Here is an 18996-nt window from a genome sequence, read left to right on the forward strand (position 1 = left end):
AACAAACAAGGTAGTGATCCTGTGGCATTTACTAGGCTCTCTGATTTGTATTGGATCTTAGGTGGATGAGCTGGCCGGCTGCCAATAGCCTGTTGTCTCCCTCAACCAACTAAATCTAAGTTTAGCCATCAGGCTGAAAGTCATTTGATTGTTTGCATGCCTTCTGTCTTTTCCACTGACCCGAGTACAGCGTGTAGTGGTTTGTTTGAAAGCCTGTCTGTCCGCTCGAGTTTCTCGCGAAAGCTGTGGGGAGAATACAACACGGTATAAAATTAGGATTCTCTGTGCAGAATTCATGAATATTTTAACCAGCTGGCCTGCACGGAGTATCATCAACTTATTGACACGTCGCTGGGAAGTAATTGCCTCAGGTACTGGGTCTGGTTCCAATCTGCCGGGGTCTTTGTCTGCTGAGTCGGCCCGTTCTCCCGCCGCCTCGCAGCATGCTCGCTGGTTTAATTGGTTATAGCATACTTGTAGAAACCAAATGTGACAGTCATACTGGGAGGAAGCACAACTTGACGACATCCCTCACATAATATGGCGGACCGCAGTGCACTTTTGAACTCTCAAATATTTAGCGGTGAGTTACACGGACTCTGTTAGACCGTCAGATTTATGCCAATCTGGGCGCCGGCGTAGCCAAACTAGAACTGGTGTAGCTTGTTGGGCCCGCCCAATGATCAGTAGGTGAGTTGTTGCACATCCCAGCTAATCCAGCGTGCATCATGGACCTGACCCATTTTTAAGCCGCTCTCTGCACCTAAACTTTTTAAGAGTTCTTCAACCCCTGTTTGCCATTGTGTAGTAAGATGGATTCTTTCGCTGACAGCCAACCCTGCAATCCAGAAATTCAAGCCTCGTTTACACTCAAGACAGTCTCAACATAAAAATGCAAACACGAGCCTCTCTCTAGGTAGCCTGTGGACATTTACAATATCCCTATCACTGTAGCATGAATCCTCTTTGTATGTTGTGTAGGAATTCATGCTCCCGCCTTAGGTAAAAAAGTGTCACACTTTTGAATCAGTTTTATATCCAGGCTTCCACGCATGTTTATGGAGAGCTAGAGAATTTCTGCTTCAACAACTCCATACGTACTGCACTGCTACAAAATGTCTCTGCACAGAAATATTGCATTAATAAATCTTTTATTTAACTAGGAGAACTACTTGTTCTCGTGCTGCGCTACGCAGAAGCTCTGTCTGCACTTGGGATCAGCTCACCTCCGTGTACTAATTTGTTTAACGGATGCCAGTGCAGCCCACGTCATGATTAATTGAGCTAATTATTTGTCTGTCTTGGGATCACCCATAGAGCGTTAAACGTTTGTGTTCCAGATTTGCCCAAATGCACACACATGCTGTTCAGAACAACGGGACAATCGCAGTTGTAGATGCGACAACACTTGCCGTTTCACACATCACTCTTAATTTACCCGCGTTACATCCGTGTGAAACACTCTCAATAATGCAACCTACAAAGTAGTGTGACAGCATAAATCACAAAGCTGGCCAAGCAGAGTTTGAAACGTGACGTGGGCGATGTGCAACCAAAGGCGGTGTGGGGTGCACCTCAGCAGAGCTTTGCCCATAACATTTCAAAGACAAAAGCCATTCTAAAGGGCAAAACACATTGGTGGTCTGAAGCCAGTTTTATTCCTCAAACGTCACCGCTTGCTTGAGCAGCTACCTATGGCTGAGGTCCCGAGGGCCGTTTGGTTTCTGAACACTTAACCTCGCCCCGTCTAGTGCGCGCCTTTTTCCGACTGGTTCTATCCGTCCGTCATCACTGCAACACACCCTCGAGCAGCGAAGCCAGCTAACCCTCACTGAGGTCGACTGTTATGGGACCCAGACTACCTCATTAGATAGCTCAACGTAATACCCCCACTTGTCGCCTCGCTCCTCTCGGCACACACACACACACACACAGAGGCAGTAAGAAAACCTCTGTCTGGCTGGAAGTGTTTTTAAAAGTGAGGCTAGTCTCCATGAAAGTGGTTGTATTTGGTCAGGAGCAGTGGTCAGGATGGACGTATGTGCCAAAGTAGCTGTTTTAGGAATGGTAGTGCCCCAGATTGCGCTGCTTAGCTTTGCTCGGAGCATCCCGGTGCTCCTGTCTGCCTACTGACTTTGATCGTATTGCTAAGTTCTCTTATCAATATGATCAGACTAGGGAGCAAGCACCCTAGTCTGTGTGTTAGGGCTGCGCAATATAGCGCAAATTTATCATCACCGCAATACCATGGATCACAATATATATGCATATCACAAAGAATCACCTGGAGTGCAATAAGTGTTAGCTAATTATTTAACAACCTGCCATTCAGACTCTTCCTGAGCCTAATGTTTGGTGAAATCTTATCAACATAAAAGCTTTGAGAAGATAGAGAGATGGTTAAAAAGTACAGTAATGTTGTTTTTTTACAGCCAAAACATCACAAGTTGGACAGAGTATCACTTTTTATCATCTTTATTTTAGTATCTGAATATGCTACTTGTTACCTGGGCTCTGTGTCTGCTATGATCCTAAAGCAGAAAGGCATAAATACTTATTTTCTGTATTTATTCCAAGCTGTATCGTTATCGCAACACTTACTAATATTATCGCATATCACAACTTTTCCTAATATTGTGCAGCCCTACCTAGTGTCCTTCTTTGCTGTTTGCTTATAAAACCACGCGCTGGCCTGCATGGACCACCCCTGTGCACCAATGGAGCCCATTGCACAGCACTAGATGGGAACATCATGTTTCCACCACCTATACTAGATTAAAAAAATGTCTGAAATCCTCCTTTTACATTTATGGTGCATCAGCTTAAAACTTAACATGTCCTCCCTAGTGTCTGGTACTGTGCCAGCGTGCATCCCATTAATCTGTGTTTTCTCAGCTCACCTCCAGTATCATGGCTGCTGTATAATTACATATAAATCAAGCTTTCTGGATCACACGACCTCAAGCCAAGGCTCTATGCAGCCGTTTCAATTTGCCTCTGATGGGATGGGTGGTCCAGGATCTCTGTCGCTTTTAAACCTCAGTGAGATTCCACGCCGTGAGACTAGCTCCATACTTCAACATTGACGGCTACAGAAATGTTGGGCTGTATTTTTTTTCCGCATGCGGCGAAAGAGCAACGTGCGTTTACGACCTAGGTTGATCTTTGCAGCATGAATGCATATTAGTTTGTTTCGCCGACTCAAAGAAGTGTAAATATCTTTGAAGTAACATTTAACTGTTCTGTCATGTTTTGTGGCGCAGTTGAATTCTCGGCACTTCAACATGTTGTTTTCTAACCTTCCCCCAGATCAATGTCTCCTCTCAGCAGATTCTTTGATTTCACGTCAGAGCTAGGAAGAAAAAAAAAAAAATTACATCTCAAGGATACTCAGAAGTATTTCGATCCGGCTTTTCATTTGAACACACTTTTATAGAAAGCCCTATATTAAAAAAAAAAAAAAAAAAGGTTTTAAAATCACTTGATGAAGCAGTGAGGGACTTTGAAGTCTTCCTGAGTGGACTATAGAGCAGCTGGTTAAAGGTCGTGCATTACATGGAGTACCACTCCACGATCTGATCACTGGTTAAAGTTGCTTTATATTTTTATCCCTAACTTAAAGGCTCCTCGCCACTCTTTTTAGAGAACGATCCCCCAGAGATTTGTTAATTAGCTGGAAAATACACCTCTCCTTAATTACTAGTTTTAACTTTCTTTAAATTGACCAGTGGAGCCTCGCTAAGATTTAAATTGGAGTTATGTAGTCGTCTCTGAAATATTTTTTCCAGTGCTACTTTGACTTACTCAAGCCACGCTTTAAATTTCAACTTATATTTAAAGAGGGTTTTTTTTTTTGTATTAAAAAAAATTGTAAACTGCGCAAATACAAAAATAAGCTCCGCGGTAACGACACGGCTCTGCTTATTAGAGTTAAGGTTATAAACAACTGGGCTGACTGAAGTAAACAGTCGGCGCTTCTCTCCCTGCTGTTGTCAATCTTTCAGCTTTGCCTTTCTGTCTGGGAGTTTGTGCCCAATTTCCCTGCTAATGACGGGGTGTTGGGCCAGGTGTACGCTTCAGTGGCCACTGAGAGGTAAGGACTCCTACTGAGAGAGGCACAAGTGCTGAGACAAATGGGGTGGTTGGAGGAGGGGGGGGCTGTCTCCCTCCTCCACTGAGCTCTGTTTTAGTCCGCTGTGAGCCGCTCCGTCCCCCTCTCCAGCAGACCCGCTCCCAGTCTGTCACGCTGTGTTATGTTTGCACTGCCCTGGTTTTTTTTTGTTGGTTTTTTTGTTTTTTGGGCAGTTTCATTTTTTTTAATCTAATGGCTATTTGTCAGCAGCTCCCCACTCCTCCTCAGAAGCAGAATACAGTAATAAACCAGGTTTTCGCTTGATTAGAGCTAATTGCCGATAGACGGAACAAATGCCAAATAATCTGCTTCTTTTACTGTTTAATAATGCATAAAATCGAAAGCTACCTCTTCTTGGTCTGTAAATGATTAAATAAGCAGCACGGTCTGCGAGGAGATTTGTTTTCGAGTTTGCTAGAAATCCAATAAATGTTGGGGAACTATGCTTTGATACACTGGTCAATCCAAGAGATCTACAATCTAAAAAGTTACAGAAACCAAGTTTTTCTAAAAAACTGCACATATTCTATTAGTTAGCTGATTAGTATTATCCATTAAGCAGCTTCAGGAACTCTCCCGTTTCCATCCATCTTTGCCAAGCCTCCCTTATAAAATCAAAAAGCAGCTACATTTAGTACTTGGTGGTCTTTGGTGGTTTAAAAAAAAAAAAAAAAGACCCCGCTGTCCTGTCACCACCTTCTACTTTCCTATTATTGAACCTACAATCAAAAATTCCTGAGTTTTTAACAGCGCAGACACCAAATGACGTTTTATTAGGGATCCCTTTTTGAAAAGTTGGAGATTTTACTACGACAGGCAATGAGATCATTAGATCATTCATGTCCTATAATGCAAAATGCTGAGCGTTAAGCTCTTAGCGACGACTGATCAGCTTGTGCTGCCGTTAAATTTAACCAGCAGCAGCGAGGCGGCGTGTCAGCAAAGCCGGTTCTTAAGGCGACATTGGTTGCTTTGAAGTAGAACCAAACAATATATTAAAGCACAATTGCCGTTGCATTTTAAATGCAATGACAATATTGCTATTGCTGAACGCCATGCACTCACATCCTGCAGGCCAGTTTGATATCTGGCCAGCTGGATTGACTCTCCCCGCCTTTGAGACAAGCCCCTTGATTAAAGAAATGAGTGAGCGAGATGCTGAAGCTCACAGAGAACATTAAAAATATTATTGCTATTGCTTGATTTGTTAATGCCCTCCCTCCCCGTTTCAGAGTTTATTACACACTGGCCGTAACGCGGGCTCTGCTAATACACTCCACAACAAGAGGTGCACTAAAGCAGCGGAACCTATTTCCCCCAGACAGACACCGGCACCTCTTGTGGTTTGAATTACGCTCTCTCTCTCTCTCCCTCCTGCCCCTCATACACCGTGTCCTCCTCCCTCCCTGCCCCCGCCTCGTATTCCCCTGTCCCTTCGCCGCGCCTTTTTTTGTCCCCCGGACCATGTCAATCTCTAAATAAAAGGTTCGATTAAAAGGATAGATTGCTGCATCCAGCCCTCCCCTGCAGGACAGTGCATGAAAAGGGCCTCTGTGCGTGGCCGTCCCCGTCCTCCCGTCCTCCCGTCCCGGTGAGGTTGGATTTCAGAGGAGCGTTGCTGATGGGAAGAGGAGACCGTCGTTAGCCCTTGCAGCAGTAGAGAAATGTAGTTATCTGTATTTTAGCAGAAACATTTCCTTTTATAAAACATATTTTTGTGTTTTATCACTAAAAATGAATCGTTTTATTCAAAGCGCTACCTGCTTAGCCTAAAATGACCAATGGGTGCAGTTCCAGGCTGGTAAAAAAAAAAGAAAAAGAAAGTTAAGTCTTCCCCCGTTTCTTTTCTTTTTTTAAACACCTCCCTTTTTTATCGATCTTATTTTGTCTCCTCTTTAACACCTTCCCCCCTCTCTCCTAGCTGTCCTGCCCCTCTCCGTCTCCGTTCCCTTCCACCCTCTGCGTCTCACCTTCCCTCTCCCTTCCACCCCTTCCACTTTGTTCTCGTTAACGGCCTCAGCAGGGTAGGGTTATACTCCGCAGACTGGATGTTAGGGGCCACAGCTGCCCAATCACGACCTGATTTATCAAGCTCCTCCAGCCTGCCCGCCACAGATACTGTTTTGCTGCCTTGCTCCGGCTGTTACTTAAAGCCAATGAGGACGGGTGTTTGTGTTCGGAGCGAGGAGGTGTCAGCCGTAATGAAATGACTCTCTGTAATGTACCTAGCCTTCTCCCCAGGAGCTGAAACATGCCCGCGTGTCCGTCCAGCTGTTTTCCTCCGACCGGGATGCGTTTACTGGCCCGAACAGCGAAGGCCGTGATTCTGGGTTTTAATTTGAGTTGGGAGAAATCCCCGCAGTCACTCCCTAACCCAAGACGAAGCTTTTTGTTTTCTTAGTTTTAACACGTCCGTCCTTCACATCTGAGCTGCTCGATTATTTCGCCATATTTCTCTTTCTCCCATTTTCTCCCCCTGTTTATCCGCCGTGTCCACTTCCAGATGGGCCCCGATGTATTTACAGATCCAAACAAAGGGAGCTCTGATTCCAGTCAAGTTTCTTCCATTTCTCCAAGTTTCCTCTTCATCGCTCATGGTTTCCACCTCTCTCTCTCTCTCTCTCTCTCTTCCTCCTCTAGTCCAGTACCAGATGGAGATGATGCGTTCCCTGCGTCACGTCAACATTGACCATCTGCATGTGGGCTGGTACCAGTCCACCTTCTACGGCTCCTTTGTCAGCCGAGCTCTGCTAGACTCCCAGTTCAGCTACCAACACGCCATCGAGGAGTCTGTTGTTCTGATCTACGGTGAGTCGCCCCCCCCCCCCCCCACACTGAAGGTTAAAGCGTTCAAATCAATGAAACTGGCATTTATCACAACATACGGTCCGTTGGAAGAGGTCTAAAACGGAACGAAAACATGGATTTGAGCGAATGACAGAAGCAGTTCTTACCAGAGGTGGGGTAGAGGAGCCAAAGATTGCACTACTGCAACATTACCTTTGCTCAGATAAAAGTAAAAATTAGTCGGCCAAGAAATTACTCAAGATTAAAAAAGTGTTACTCAAATACTGAGTAACTAATTATAACAGCTGATGATTTAGTATTTAAAGATTATGTAGCCGGACAGACAAAAATATAAGGTTATTTGTGCACATTCTGTTTTTTTAAAGTCAATAGATACACTTTTCTAAATACATTTTTCTTCAACAAAAGACTTGAAAGGAGTTATATATACAATATATATACAATATGTATATATACAATAGCAGTTATTGTGTATATATATAGTATGTTATAACTGTGCAAAGTACTTCTAATAACAATATCTGCTGTTTTCTGTACGTTCATTTGACCTCCAAACGGCTCAAAGAGCTCAGCAGATAGAAAATAACATTAAAATAACAAAGCTTGTGTACAAATAAGAAGTCTCACTTTAACATAAACTCTAGGTTTTTGTCTCTCTGGTGCATTTTAGGTTCAAACAAGTCTGTTCTTTATTCATGACGTTACTCACAGTAGGTCGAGAAGCCAGAAGTTTAACTCAAGTTAGAGTAGTGATACTTGAGTAATAATATGACTCCAGTAAAAAGTAAAAAGTACAATTTTCTCAAAGAGTTACAGAAGTAAATGTAAGTAGTTACTACCCACCTCCGGTTCTTACAGGCTTGTCATTTAAAAAGATCAGGCTAACGGAGACAAGCGGCGATGAAGAGTGTGATTCGGTCAGCAGCGGTAATACTTACATGTGCTCGCCCGGTTCAGTCTGCTGCTTTCACTGGTAGGAAAGGTTTTATCGACCACGTTACACAGCAGCAACACGGAGGGGAGACGTACCGCAGCGATTCATAGACGGCCACTAACAAAACGGGTTCATGCAGGTGGGGAGTGGCCTTGTGAGAGCAGGTCAGCATCGGTTTAGGTCTCTACTGTCAGAGTCATCAGCAAACTACGTCTGGGGGTGGAGTAAAACTGACCTATAGGTAAGAATTACAAAAGCTTTGATTCCTTGTACACAGTATATTTTCCCCCTGCTTGGCACTAAGTTCACGCTTTGACAATAGAGATGATGAAACTCATTTAGTGTTCATTGTCAGACATGATTATAGAACCTAAAGTCAAACTCTGTATCTTTTTATCACTGGGTTTGTAAGAATGGAGCCAGAGAGTGGCACTAACATATTGTATTCTGGTTTTAGGTTAGAAATCATCAATTATTCGCAGATTTAAATCTATTTTTAAAAGACTAATTTTGATGGTTACAGAAACAGAACCTTTTCAAAGTGTTAAGTAATTTTTCCCACATTAAATCACACACTTATGTTTTTAATGGCATTTGTAATTGAGAGATCAATTCAAAGTCATGCATATCTTTTTTTATATAAAAAATGATAAATCATGGCATGCATTTGTATTCAATCCTTCTTTATCAAACCTGTGTAGAACCACCTTTTGCTGCAGTGACAGCTGAGCGGCTTTGGAGCCACGTCTCTGCCAGCTTTTTACATTCAGAGAGTGAAATGGCTCCCTGTTGTTGCTCTGTGTTTAGAGTCCACCCCGGTGTCAGCGTTTGGATGTCTATAAAACAAATTACCTTCCATTATCTATTTTTTAAACCTAATGCAGTGTTACATTTCTCTACAACGTAAAGCTCTAGCTGTCTGCTGTGTTCCCTGGTCTTCACGATGCCGTTTGTTCACTGTTGTTCTCTAACAAACTGCTGAAGACTTCACAGGACAGTCAAGTAAAATATCATGAAAAAGTTGATTTAGTTTTTTCAGTAATTCCATTCAAAAAGTGAAACTTACATGTTATCTTCATTCATTACACAAATACTGATATATATAATTTAAGTGTTAAGTGTTAATTTTGATGATTATAGCTGACAACCAATGAAAACCACAAATTTAGTTGCTCAGCATTAGGATATTAAGACTAATACAAAAAAGGATTTGAAATGTTGGGCAACTGAAAGTATGAACAGGAACAATATGAGCATGTCCAGCACTCAGTACTTAGCTGGGGCTCCTTTTACTGCAGCAATGTGGCGTGGCATGGAGTCCATCAGTCTGTGGCACTGCTCAGGTGTTATGAGAGCCCAGGTTGCTCTGATAGTGGCCTTCAGCTCTTCTGCGTTGTGAAGATGAAGAAGATCTAACAATACTCCACAGGTTTTCTATTGGGTTAAAGTCAGGCCAGTTTGCTGACCAGTTAAGAACAGGGATACCACGGTCCTTAAACCAGGTACTGGTGGCTTTGGCGCTGTGTGCAGGTGCCAAGTCCTGTTGGAAAATAAAACCTGCATGTCCATAAAGTTGGTCAGCAGCAAGGGAGCATGAAGTTCTCTAAAACTTCCTGGTAGACGGCTGCGTTGACCTTGGACCTCAGAAAACACAGCGGACCAACACCAGCAGATGACATGGCACACAAACCATCACAGACTGTGGAAACTGGACTCTGGACCTCAAGCAATGTGGATTCTGGGCCTCTCCTCTCTTCCTCCACACTCCTGGACCTTTGGATTTAATTTAGGTATATCAGAGTAGACGGGGCTGAATCTAAAAAAGAGAAAAGAATAAGTAAAGAAATCGGGCGTGATGGTAGTCAAGGATGCAACCTTGATGCAGCTGTCCTGGGTTTGACTCCCGGATCATGTCAGCCGCCTTCTCTCTGAACCCTATTTCCAGTCTTTCCAATTTGAAATAAAGGGATGGATGGATGGACCCACGTTTCAGTTTTCCACTTTCGAAGTAAGCTCTAGTTTGCGTTGATCTACGATGAAGTCTTTATAAAATACATCGAGGTTGTGATCAAAGTCCCTTTCCAAATCCTTTTGGGAACCTTTTCACACTGATTAGGGAAAAAAAGGCGGTACACTGGTTGGCGGTGCTGGGTGCCCCTTTAAATCTTAGATATGTGTTGGAGCTGATTGTTTCTGCTCAGGCCAACTTTTGTAGCTGACCTCATGTCAGTCTAAATATTCAAACACACCCAACTCTGATTAGTGGCGGCTATAGCTGTACAAACCACACATACATGATGGAATTAAGACTTTAAAATGACGGAGGCTGTGGGCAACAGGCCAAAAGTCAACAGGTCAGAAGCTTGGAAAAAAAGAAAAAAACAGCTCATCAATTAGAAAAAAAGGTGACAGACACACCAACTCTTTCCTTGCAGAGACACCATGAGACATAACGGGACTAGGAAATTAATTGCTGGGGCGTTGGGAATAGATGAGTGACATCGTAATTACACTAACGAAATGCTTTTTTTTCTCCCTTCTTCGCCTGACCGAATCCGACATACCCAGTCTGGCAGGCAAACGCTGACCCCTCAAACCTCTCCGGCGTGGCATGTATAAGAGAAGCCCCAGCGAGGAGGAAATGTGAGCTAAGCTACCGCTAACCTTCTCCGAGTAAGGTCAGCCGCAGAGAAGGAAGAAGGAAGACATAAACAGGATTAGCTGGGTGGCTCCCTGCCAATAACATGACACTAATAGACATAACGTGCTTCCATGGACTCCCCAGTGAAAACCTTTAGGAGCCGCATGGAACTGCCACACAACAATGCAACTCGAGAGGATGGTAATTTTCCAGCGACAGCGGTAACTCAGACCAACCGTACAGGAAGTTAAACCCTTTCACCAATGAGAAGTGTTGGTTTTAAATCCCCCCTGTGTCCAAAATAATGGTCATTTATGACCAAGTGGCTGAGTTAAGGGGCAGTATTTTCCAGAAATCCCACGGATAGCCACCGTTACCCAGAGGAAGTCGGCCGTGTGTTTAAGCGAAGTCGGATGCCCGTGTCACACCGTCACAGTCGGGGACCTGCTTTTTCATTTGGACACCGGGCTTTAATGTTTGATCATTCTGTTTGTGTTGAGCGTTCAGCCCCTCAGATTTACGGGGAGTAGAAAGTAGTCACAGTGACACAGGAAGCCAACACCTTTGATTTAAAAACTCTTCAGATTTTCTCTCCCTGCTTTTCAAATGAAAGACAAAAAGCAGACGTGCCATCTTTAAACTAACAGGAAAAAGCAAGCGGCTTTGAATTTCACCAGGGGGTTCAGTGGGGGTGAGCGTAGACCGTCAGGTTCTTCCTTTAAAATCCCTTTTTTAGTCTTCCCTCTCCGAGTATTTATGAACATTTGAAGAATTTTTCCGGCTGCAACCCTGTGGCCGGTCCTGCCGGCCGGTGGCTCCGGCCGCGGGGCCGCGGGGCCTTTTCTCATTCTGAAACAGGCCTCCTGCTAATGTCAATCAATAATGCAGCACTTAACGGATCAAAGCACCCCAAAGGAATTTACATTATCTCTGCTTAAAGTCAAAGGGGAAGCAAAAATTGATTTCTTTTTTTTTTTTTTTTTTTGTTCTCTTTGTCATTAGCTCACCGGTCATTTTATACCGATGAAAGAATCAATCAGCCAGCCGACCGGTGGGTAAATGGCTCCTGTCCGCTGGCTGTATAGGACTACAGTAGGTTGTTAGAGCAGTTAGGGAATTATGTTGAACATGTCGGCTTGTTTTATAGACGAGGTGGACACACACAAGGGTAATTAGAGGTTTAGTTCACACGGGCAGTTTGGCTCACAACCTCATTAGTTTTTTTTTTTTTAAGAAAACTGTTTCACTTTCATTTGAATATCAAGCAGAATGAATATTGTTGCTTCATCTACAGGTGGCTCTAGTATTAAGAAAAAAAGCAATTAATTTCAGTAATTGGGTTTAAAAAGGGAAAACCCATGTATTATAGATTCATTAAACACAGTTTGTCTGATAATTTTATTGATTATGGTTTCTAGCTAACGAAACCGTAAATTCAGTTCCCCTGAAAAGCTGAATGTTACATAAGAGCAGTTTTTATTGTAAAAAATGTCATTTACTGTACAGTATATGCCCTCCATACTTGGTCGGGGCTCAGAGACCATCAGCCTGTGGGCCTGAGCCATCCAGAAAAAAAGAAAGCAGCATCTCCATAAAGCTGCTCCGCACAATGAAGCATGAAGTGCTCTAATATTTCCTGTTGGACCTCTGCGCTGACCTTGGACTTGATAAAACACAGTGGAAATACAGTAACTTATGATATAGCTCAGTAGATTGTCACTGACTGTGGAAACTTCTCTCTTGACCTCTAGAAACATGGATTCTGTTCCTCTCATTCTCATGCCTGATTCCCAAATAATATTCAGCATTTAATTTGATCTGAAGAGGATTTTGGACCACTGAGCAACAGTCCAGTGGGTTTTTCCCCTTAACCCAGGTACGATGCTTCTGAAGCTGTCCCTGGATCAGGAGTGGCTTAACCCAAGGATCGGGACTCATTTCCTGGAAATGGTTGTGTTTGGAGAGGAACGCTTAAATCATCTCTTATTTATTGACTCTATATATATTTTTCACTAATGGATCATAATTACTTGAATAAATCAATATTTCAGCAATAAAAACAATATTTAGTTACTTTATAGTCTAAATGAAATCAGAATCTAATTGCTTAAATTGGAAACATTACATTAAAACGTGTGCACACCCACCTGATTATTCAGGGGGGACGAGTGAGCAACTGTTACCATCTTTGGGTGATTTGGATGCAACGCGCGCTTTCCTTCAGATTTTATTGTGCGCCCTTGGTTGTCTGGATCCGAGTATCTCTTTCTGACATTTGCAGATCAAACATAAGCACATTCTGTTTTTTGTTGCATACTGACCAACAGGACTAATGCATAAAATTATCTGCGCGTCACATGGAAGAAGCGACCCTTTGTTAGCAGAAAAAGATCAAGGCTTTGTGTCTGCATTCAAGAGGCTCTTTAGAGTTCAATCAGGATCACTCAGCATTTTAATTCAGCCGGCGCGCTTCCTGTGGATTTAAAGGAGCGATCCTCATGTTGGCCTCGGCCGCTCTCACCGGGAGAGGAACCGAGACTCGCTGTCAACTGTCAGTCTTTTCTGGGACTGGCTAATCTGTAGGCAAATAGCTCGTCACGACCGGCGTTTGGAAAGTGAATAGGTAAAACTAAAAGTTTGGTCAAATCGAAGCTCGCGCTCTCTCTGTATGGCTTTCAGTTGGGTTTTCATCTTTCGCTGTACGTGCGCCATAAAGAGGAAGAGCTGATAGCGCGGAGCTATTTTATTATGATTGCCTGGATAAATATAGTAGGAAATTTAGTTTTATTGTCTGTTATTTCGCAGCCATTTACAGGACTATAATGTTTTAAACCATCCTAGATTTCTTTTTGTTATGTTTCCAAGCAGAAAGATGCGATTTGTAATAGTTGTATATTTTCTCAGTCAATAGTTCACGCAGCTTTCTGAAGGACTTTTTTTTCTTTATTCATTTTTTTTTTACTTCAGTGATTTTTTTTTTTTTCTCCCCTCATTTAAAGTCTCCTTCAGATGGCTTGACAGACATTATAGTGGTTTGCCGTATTCCTTTTTAAATAAAATCAGCGGAAGCAGGACGTGCGAAGGGTAGTAAAAACAATCTTCCTACCTTAAGGACCACATATATCACATAAACATTTTGTAGTTATGCACCAAAAAATTTCCCCCATCCTCCCATATACCTAAAATGCCAATAAGATACAGTAAAAGTGGCAATGGTAAAGGGACAAAGGGTCCGAGGGTCCTCTGTAAGGCGCCGTGTTCATCCATAAAGAAGCTGTGATGCAAAGTCTGCAGAGCAACTTAAACTGATTTCTTGTAAGAAAACTTTAGAGATGAGTGACGGCTCAAGACTTCTTTGGAGTTACCTTGTCACGAGTAACTTAGCAGCATTTAGAAATGAGTCCTCAATGAACCACTTTTACTGTCAGTGCGAACCGAGTGCTTTCTGTATTTGAGCCATTATAATGTCTGGCTGACGGCGTTGGGGGACAGAGGGCAGATACCAACCTTTGTGTTTCATTAACGGAAACAAATGCTGATTGTTATTGTCATGTCATTAAGTCCCATTTGCAGATCCAGTTGTTAAACTTGTTTAATGGCCAGGGAGTTCTAAAGTGAGACTGTGAAACTTCATCATTAGGCTTTTAGTTAAAGGGCATCTTCAGAACATGGTTAAATCCTGGGATCTTTCACCGTTCAGCGGTTCATTAGCAGACATATTCCAGCAATCTTAGAGATATTTAATCAGCCGTATTTTAACACTTTGTTTTAACATTTACATTGTGATTGGACTCGATACAGTCTAAATCAGACACGGGCCTGTATGGGATTATAGCAGTATGAGAGTTAAATGAAAGTTAACATGGTGTCGCAGTGTTGTGGATTTCCTCCAAAAAGTTTACAACACAGATTAAATTAAATTAAATTTTATTCATATAGCGCCAATTCATAAAACAAGTCATCTCAAGGCACTTTGCAAAGTCAAATTCAATCAGATTATACAGATTGGTCAAAATGTTTCCTATATAAGGGAACCCAGTTGATTTCATCAATGTCTTGACCAGCAGCATTCACTCCCCCTGAAGAAGCGTAAAGCCACAGATATGTTTTACCCTCACTTTTATCCAAACGCAATATGTGTCGGTGTTTTTCTGCACTTTTTTTTTTGGTAAGTATTCCACAGTTGCCTGTTAGTGATGTTATAACAAAAAGCAGAAATCACAGAAACACAAGTAAGTTGGTTCTCAGTGGCATAGGTCAGAGTTTGCCAACTTTCTGCAGAATCAACAGCTATTCAGTTCAATTTTATTTCTATACAATTCAATTGAATTATTTATATTTTTACATTAAGTTTAAAGGCTATAGCTTTCAAACGTAATGTTGCCTTCAGATGTGCTGTGATCAATGCTTCATAGAGGCGGCTTCCATCGCTGAGCAGCTGTATTCAAGCCTTCAATCAACAAGTGCAATGCTAAGTGAAAATTAAATATGATGAACCCACCTTCTCTTTTCTCTTTTCTTGTACTACCCTCACAAATTGTCCCAGACACTACCTGTGAACGTCTTCATCTCTGTCACTAAAAATATACAGTAGCTGTAGGATTTAAGCGGAGTTAGCCTCCTAAAACCAGCCCCCCCCCCCCCTTTTTTGTCTAAATTTTTGCTCAAAATAACATACTTACATCTAATCACACTTTATTTGGCAATTACAAACACCATTTCAATAATCTTGGTTTAAATTACCTATTTTTAACAAAAGTGAACTTACAATAAAGAACTTGGGGAAAAAAAGGTTAAATTCCTCCACCAGCGCTGGGGACTGCAGGGCTTAAGAGGTTAGAGTCCATCTAATTGGTCGATAAGCAAAAGGGGAATGTGTGACACTTGAAGTACATTAGCTGTCCGCCCACTTTGTTAAATATTTAGTTTAAGCAGCTCTTCACAGTTGTGATATGAACACCGATGCCACTGTTTCAGTATATGGTGCAGCCTTTTAATGGCGTTGGGTACGGGGTTGTAAAGCATGTATCCAGGTGGACTCTAGACCAATGGAGACATGTTCTCTGGAGTGATGGATCTTTTCTCTCTGTGTGACGATCCAAGCTGGGTTTGACAGCTGCCAAGAGAACGGTGCTTGCCTGACAGATTAGTGTCAACTGTAAAGTTTGCCGTTGCAGGGAGTAAGATGACGGGCTGGTTGTCAGGAGTATGGCCCAGTCCCTTAGTTGAATGTAGCAAGTTGGCGATTAAACTGATTTCGATTCTTAATATTTGTTGTTTAATGCAGCAGAAAATATCTGTGGAGTATTAAAATGCTCTGGTGAAATCATAAAAACTATACTACAAGCAACTACACTAAGTTGTTTGCAAAAAGGCAGATGTAGTTTTTCAATGAAAGCACAGTGTTGATGGGGATAATGTATTAGGGCTAAGCAATAAATCCATTAATTTGAATTCACAATATTTAGGACTTCATTTTTGGAAAATCTGAATTTTACTTTGCCAATGCACTCATTGGTCTTCCCTGAATTGAATAGCATGCAATGCTGAACATATGTTTAGGAAAAATATATTATCAAAATATTGTAAAGAGTAAACTTTTTTTTTTTACCATAAGACGAGACACTTTAATTTATTCATTTGCTTATTTTAAAGTTAGTTTAAAGTTACTCAAGTGAAGTGAAGCCTGTTCTTAGCTCATTGTGTAATGCCACTAGCAGCACACAGAACATTATGTCTTTATTGTTTACAATGGCAGGGCCACCATCTTGTTTTACAAGCATGTTTCACAGCTTGTATTTAGTTACACTTTGAATTCAGGACGAAATGCTTGACATAAAAGCAAGTTTTCAAAATAACTTCTATTATTTTTGTGAAAACAAATGAGGGGAAAAAAAATCAATTAATCGGATTTGTTATAAAATTGGCAATTTCTTTTGAAGCCATATCACCCAGCTCTATATTGTACATTTGTTTTTGTTTTGTTTTTTTTGTTTTTGTTTTTTTGTCCAGAAAAGATTATTCTCTATGAACACTGCAGAGGAGGGGTCTTCAACCCAGGTCCACAGACCTCCTGTCCTGCATGTCTTAGTCGCGTCTCTGCTCCAGCACTCCTGAATCAGATGATTGCATGACCTCCTCAGCAGCCATCAAGGGCTGCCTGTTAACCACTCATTTAATTAGGTCAGGCGTTTGGGGGCAGGGAAACACTTAAAGCGTGCAGGACAGGGTTGCACAAGTATTTTGTCGATTGTTCTCGTATTGTTATCGAGACGTTCACTAACAGGAACGCATCTCTCATGTTTTCCTTATCGTGCATCTCATAGCTTTATGGACCTGGCTGTGTGAACGGTCATGACGCTCCAGGATGGGGTCTTCCTCAAACTGTTCCCACAGAAGAGTATTTTCTCAGATTGTTTCACTCACAACAATAAGTTTCTTTTCTTGTAATGAGGAATTTGCATCTGCACTATGAGCTGGTTGAGCTTCTGATGCAGGATATCTGGGCTGGTGATGTTGAAGGCCACGCCTCATGAATGTTCTCCCGGAATAATGGTCAGATATTCCCATAAACATGCTTCTAAATATGGTGTAAAGTAGAATTCAGGCTGTTTTATTAGTAAAGGGGCGGCCACTACAATGAATGGGATGAATATAAGGTGTTTCCAAGCAGCAGAATCTGACTTTCTTGCGAGGGGAAAGTGTGATAAAAACAGAGCAAGAGAAGATTTTGTTGACTGTTGCTCTTTCTCTGGCCAACAAACCCACCAATTTTACATAGACTAACATGAACTATAATTATTGTGGCTGACGAACAATGAACTTAAAAGCATCGTGATCTTGTTTGTTTAGATAATGCTATTTGTTAACTTTCTTCTCCTTTCTGATCACAGATCCTATAAAGACAGCCCAAGGCTCTCTGTCCCTCAAAGCCTACAGACTTACCCCGAAGCTGATGGAGATCTGCAAGGAGAAGGACTTCACCCCCGAGGGGTGAGTAGTGTCACAGAACGGCCCTTCTTGTCCGTCGTCTGTTTGTGCTTTGCCTCTTCACACATGGCCACACGTTGCTTACAGAGACGCAGAAGTAAAACTGCAGCTTTTTTTTTTCGCCCCTTCTTGATTCTGTTTATTCAGTGGATGCAAATGCAGCCTTGCGTGTCCACGGGGGAGTCATTTAATGGCAGTTGGAGACGAATGCTGATGATGGTGATGATGATTTATCAGCTCGCCCTTGCCCGTCAAACAAATGTTCCATGTTTACGCTTTTTCTGACCTCGAGGCTTATCGTAATTGCTTTTAAATTGCGGCTAAAAATGAACGTAATGAGGGGACCGGTTCCCTGGCAGTTCAGAGCGGTCCGAGTGCGGCCGCTCGGATAGACACGAACAGGAGCGCGAGGACACGGCGCACATGTTCAGACAAGTACGACGCGTTATCGGTCCAATAATAAAATCCCAGAGGCATTAGGCGACGGGCTGTCCAGAACCTCCCCATTTGCATTTTGACTCCTACAAAGTGTATTTACGGATGGAAGGACTCTTTATCGGCAGTATTTTATCACTCTTGGCTGTTTCTATTCTTTTTTTTTTTACCTCCCCACCCCCACTCTTTCAGCTTTTCATTAGTTCCTATGATTCATTATAGCTACAGCCTGACTGTCAGTGTTTCCCAGAAAGCTAATGATCAGAATAAGACGGTTAAGGACAACGCCGATACCAAGTTACACTGTTTTCTCACATTTTTACCCAGAATCTCAATATCGGTGTTTGCACTGCAATTAGGGAACTAAAAATAAGTAAAAATTTCTTGAAATTAGTGTATTTTTCCATGATTTGAGCAGGTAGATAAGACTATTTGCCAATAGAAAGAGATTTTTGCACTTAAAACAGGAACAATTCATCTCTAAAATAACATAATTAGACATCCTGCACTTGAAATAAGACGATGAAGATGAATTGTTCCTATTTTAAGTGCAAAAATCTTATTACATTGGCAAATAGTCTTATTTACCTGCTCTAATCAAGGAAAATTACAATGATTTCAAGAAATATCACTTACTTTTAGTTCTGTTTTTGCAGTGCGTTTTGCGACTTTTCTACGATGCTATGGGGCTACGCATCAAGAGTCTCACGCCCTCCTACGCAGTCTCCGTAACAGTCGGCAAAAACCCATCTCAATCATTGCCATCTATATTTGAGGCTGTATAAGCTGGCATATGTTGTTCACTTTTTAAAAATGAAAAGCGGCGGAGAGATGAGAGTTGAGTGGACGGCTCCCTTTGAACCTTCCTCCAGCTGCAGCGGGCGATGCAGGCAGTGGTCAATAGTGTCCACTTCAGCACACAATCTAAAGCATCAAATTAGTCTGCCTGTGGAGGGAACCTTTGACTTTATCCGTTGGGGCCCAACTTTCTGAGAGCTTGACATTAAGTGTACCAATGTCCAGTATGGTTGAGTAATTTGCCCTGCCTATGGTACA

The 18996-nt window shown here is 42.1% G+C and overlaps 1 protein-coding gene across 1 annotated transcript in view; it reads left to right on the forward strand.

Annotated features, from left to right (window-relative positions):
- LOC105927741 (eukaryotic translation initiation factor 3 subunit H) overlaps positions 1 to 18996 on the forward strand; it is an 80936-nt gene that overhangs the window by 31742 nt on the left and 30198 nt on the right. The window contains exons 3-4 of the mRNA XM_012864658.3: positions 6773 to 6940; positions 17409 to 17508. Of these exons, the coding sequence (XP_012720112.2) occupies positions 6773 to 6940; positions 17409 to 17508 (268 nt within the window). The remainder of the gene's footprint in view (positions 1 to 6772; positions 6941 to 17408; positions 17509 to 18996) is intronic.

Source organism: Fundulus heteroclitus, chromosome 3, assembly GCF_011125445.2.
Source record: "Fundulus heteroclitus isolate FHET01 chromosome 3, MU-UCD_Fhet_4.1, whole genome shotgun sequence".
NCBI lineage: Eukaryota > Metazoa > Chordata > Actinopteri > Cyprinodontiformes > Fundulidae > Fundulus > Fundulus heteroclitus.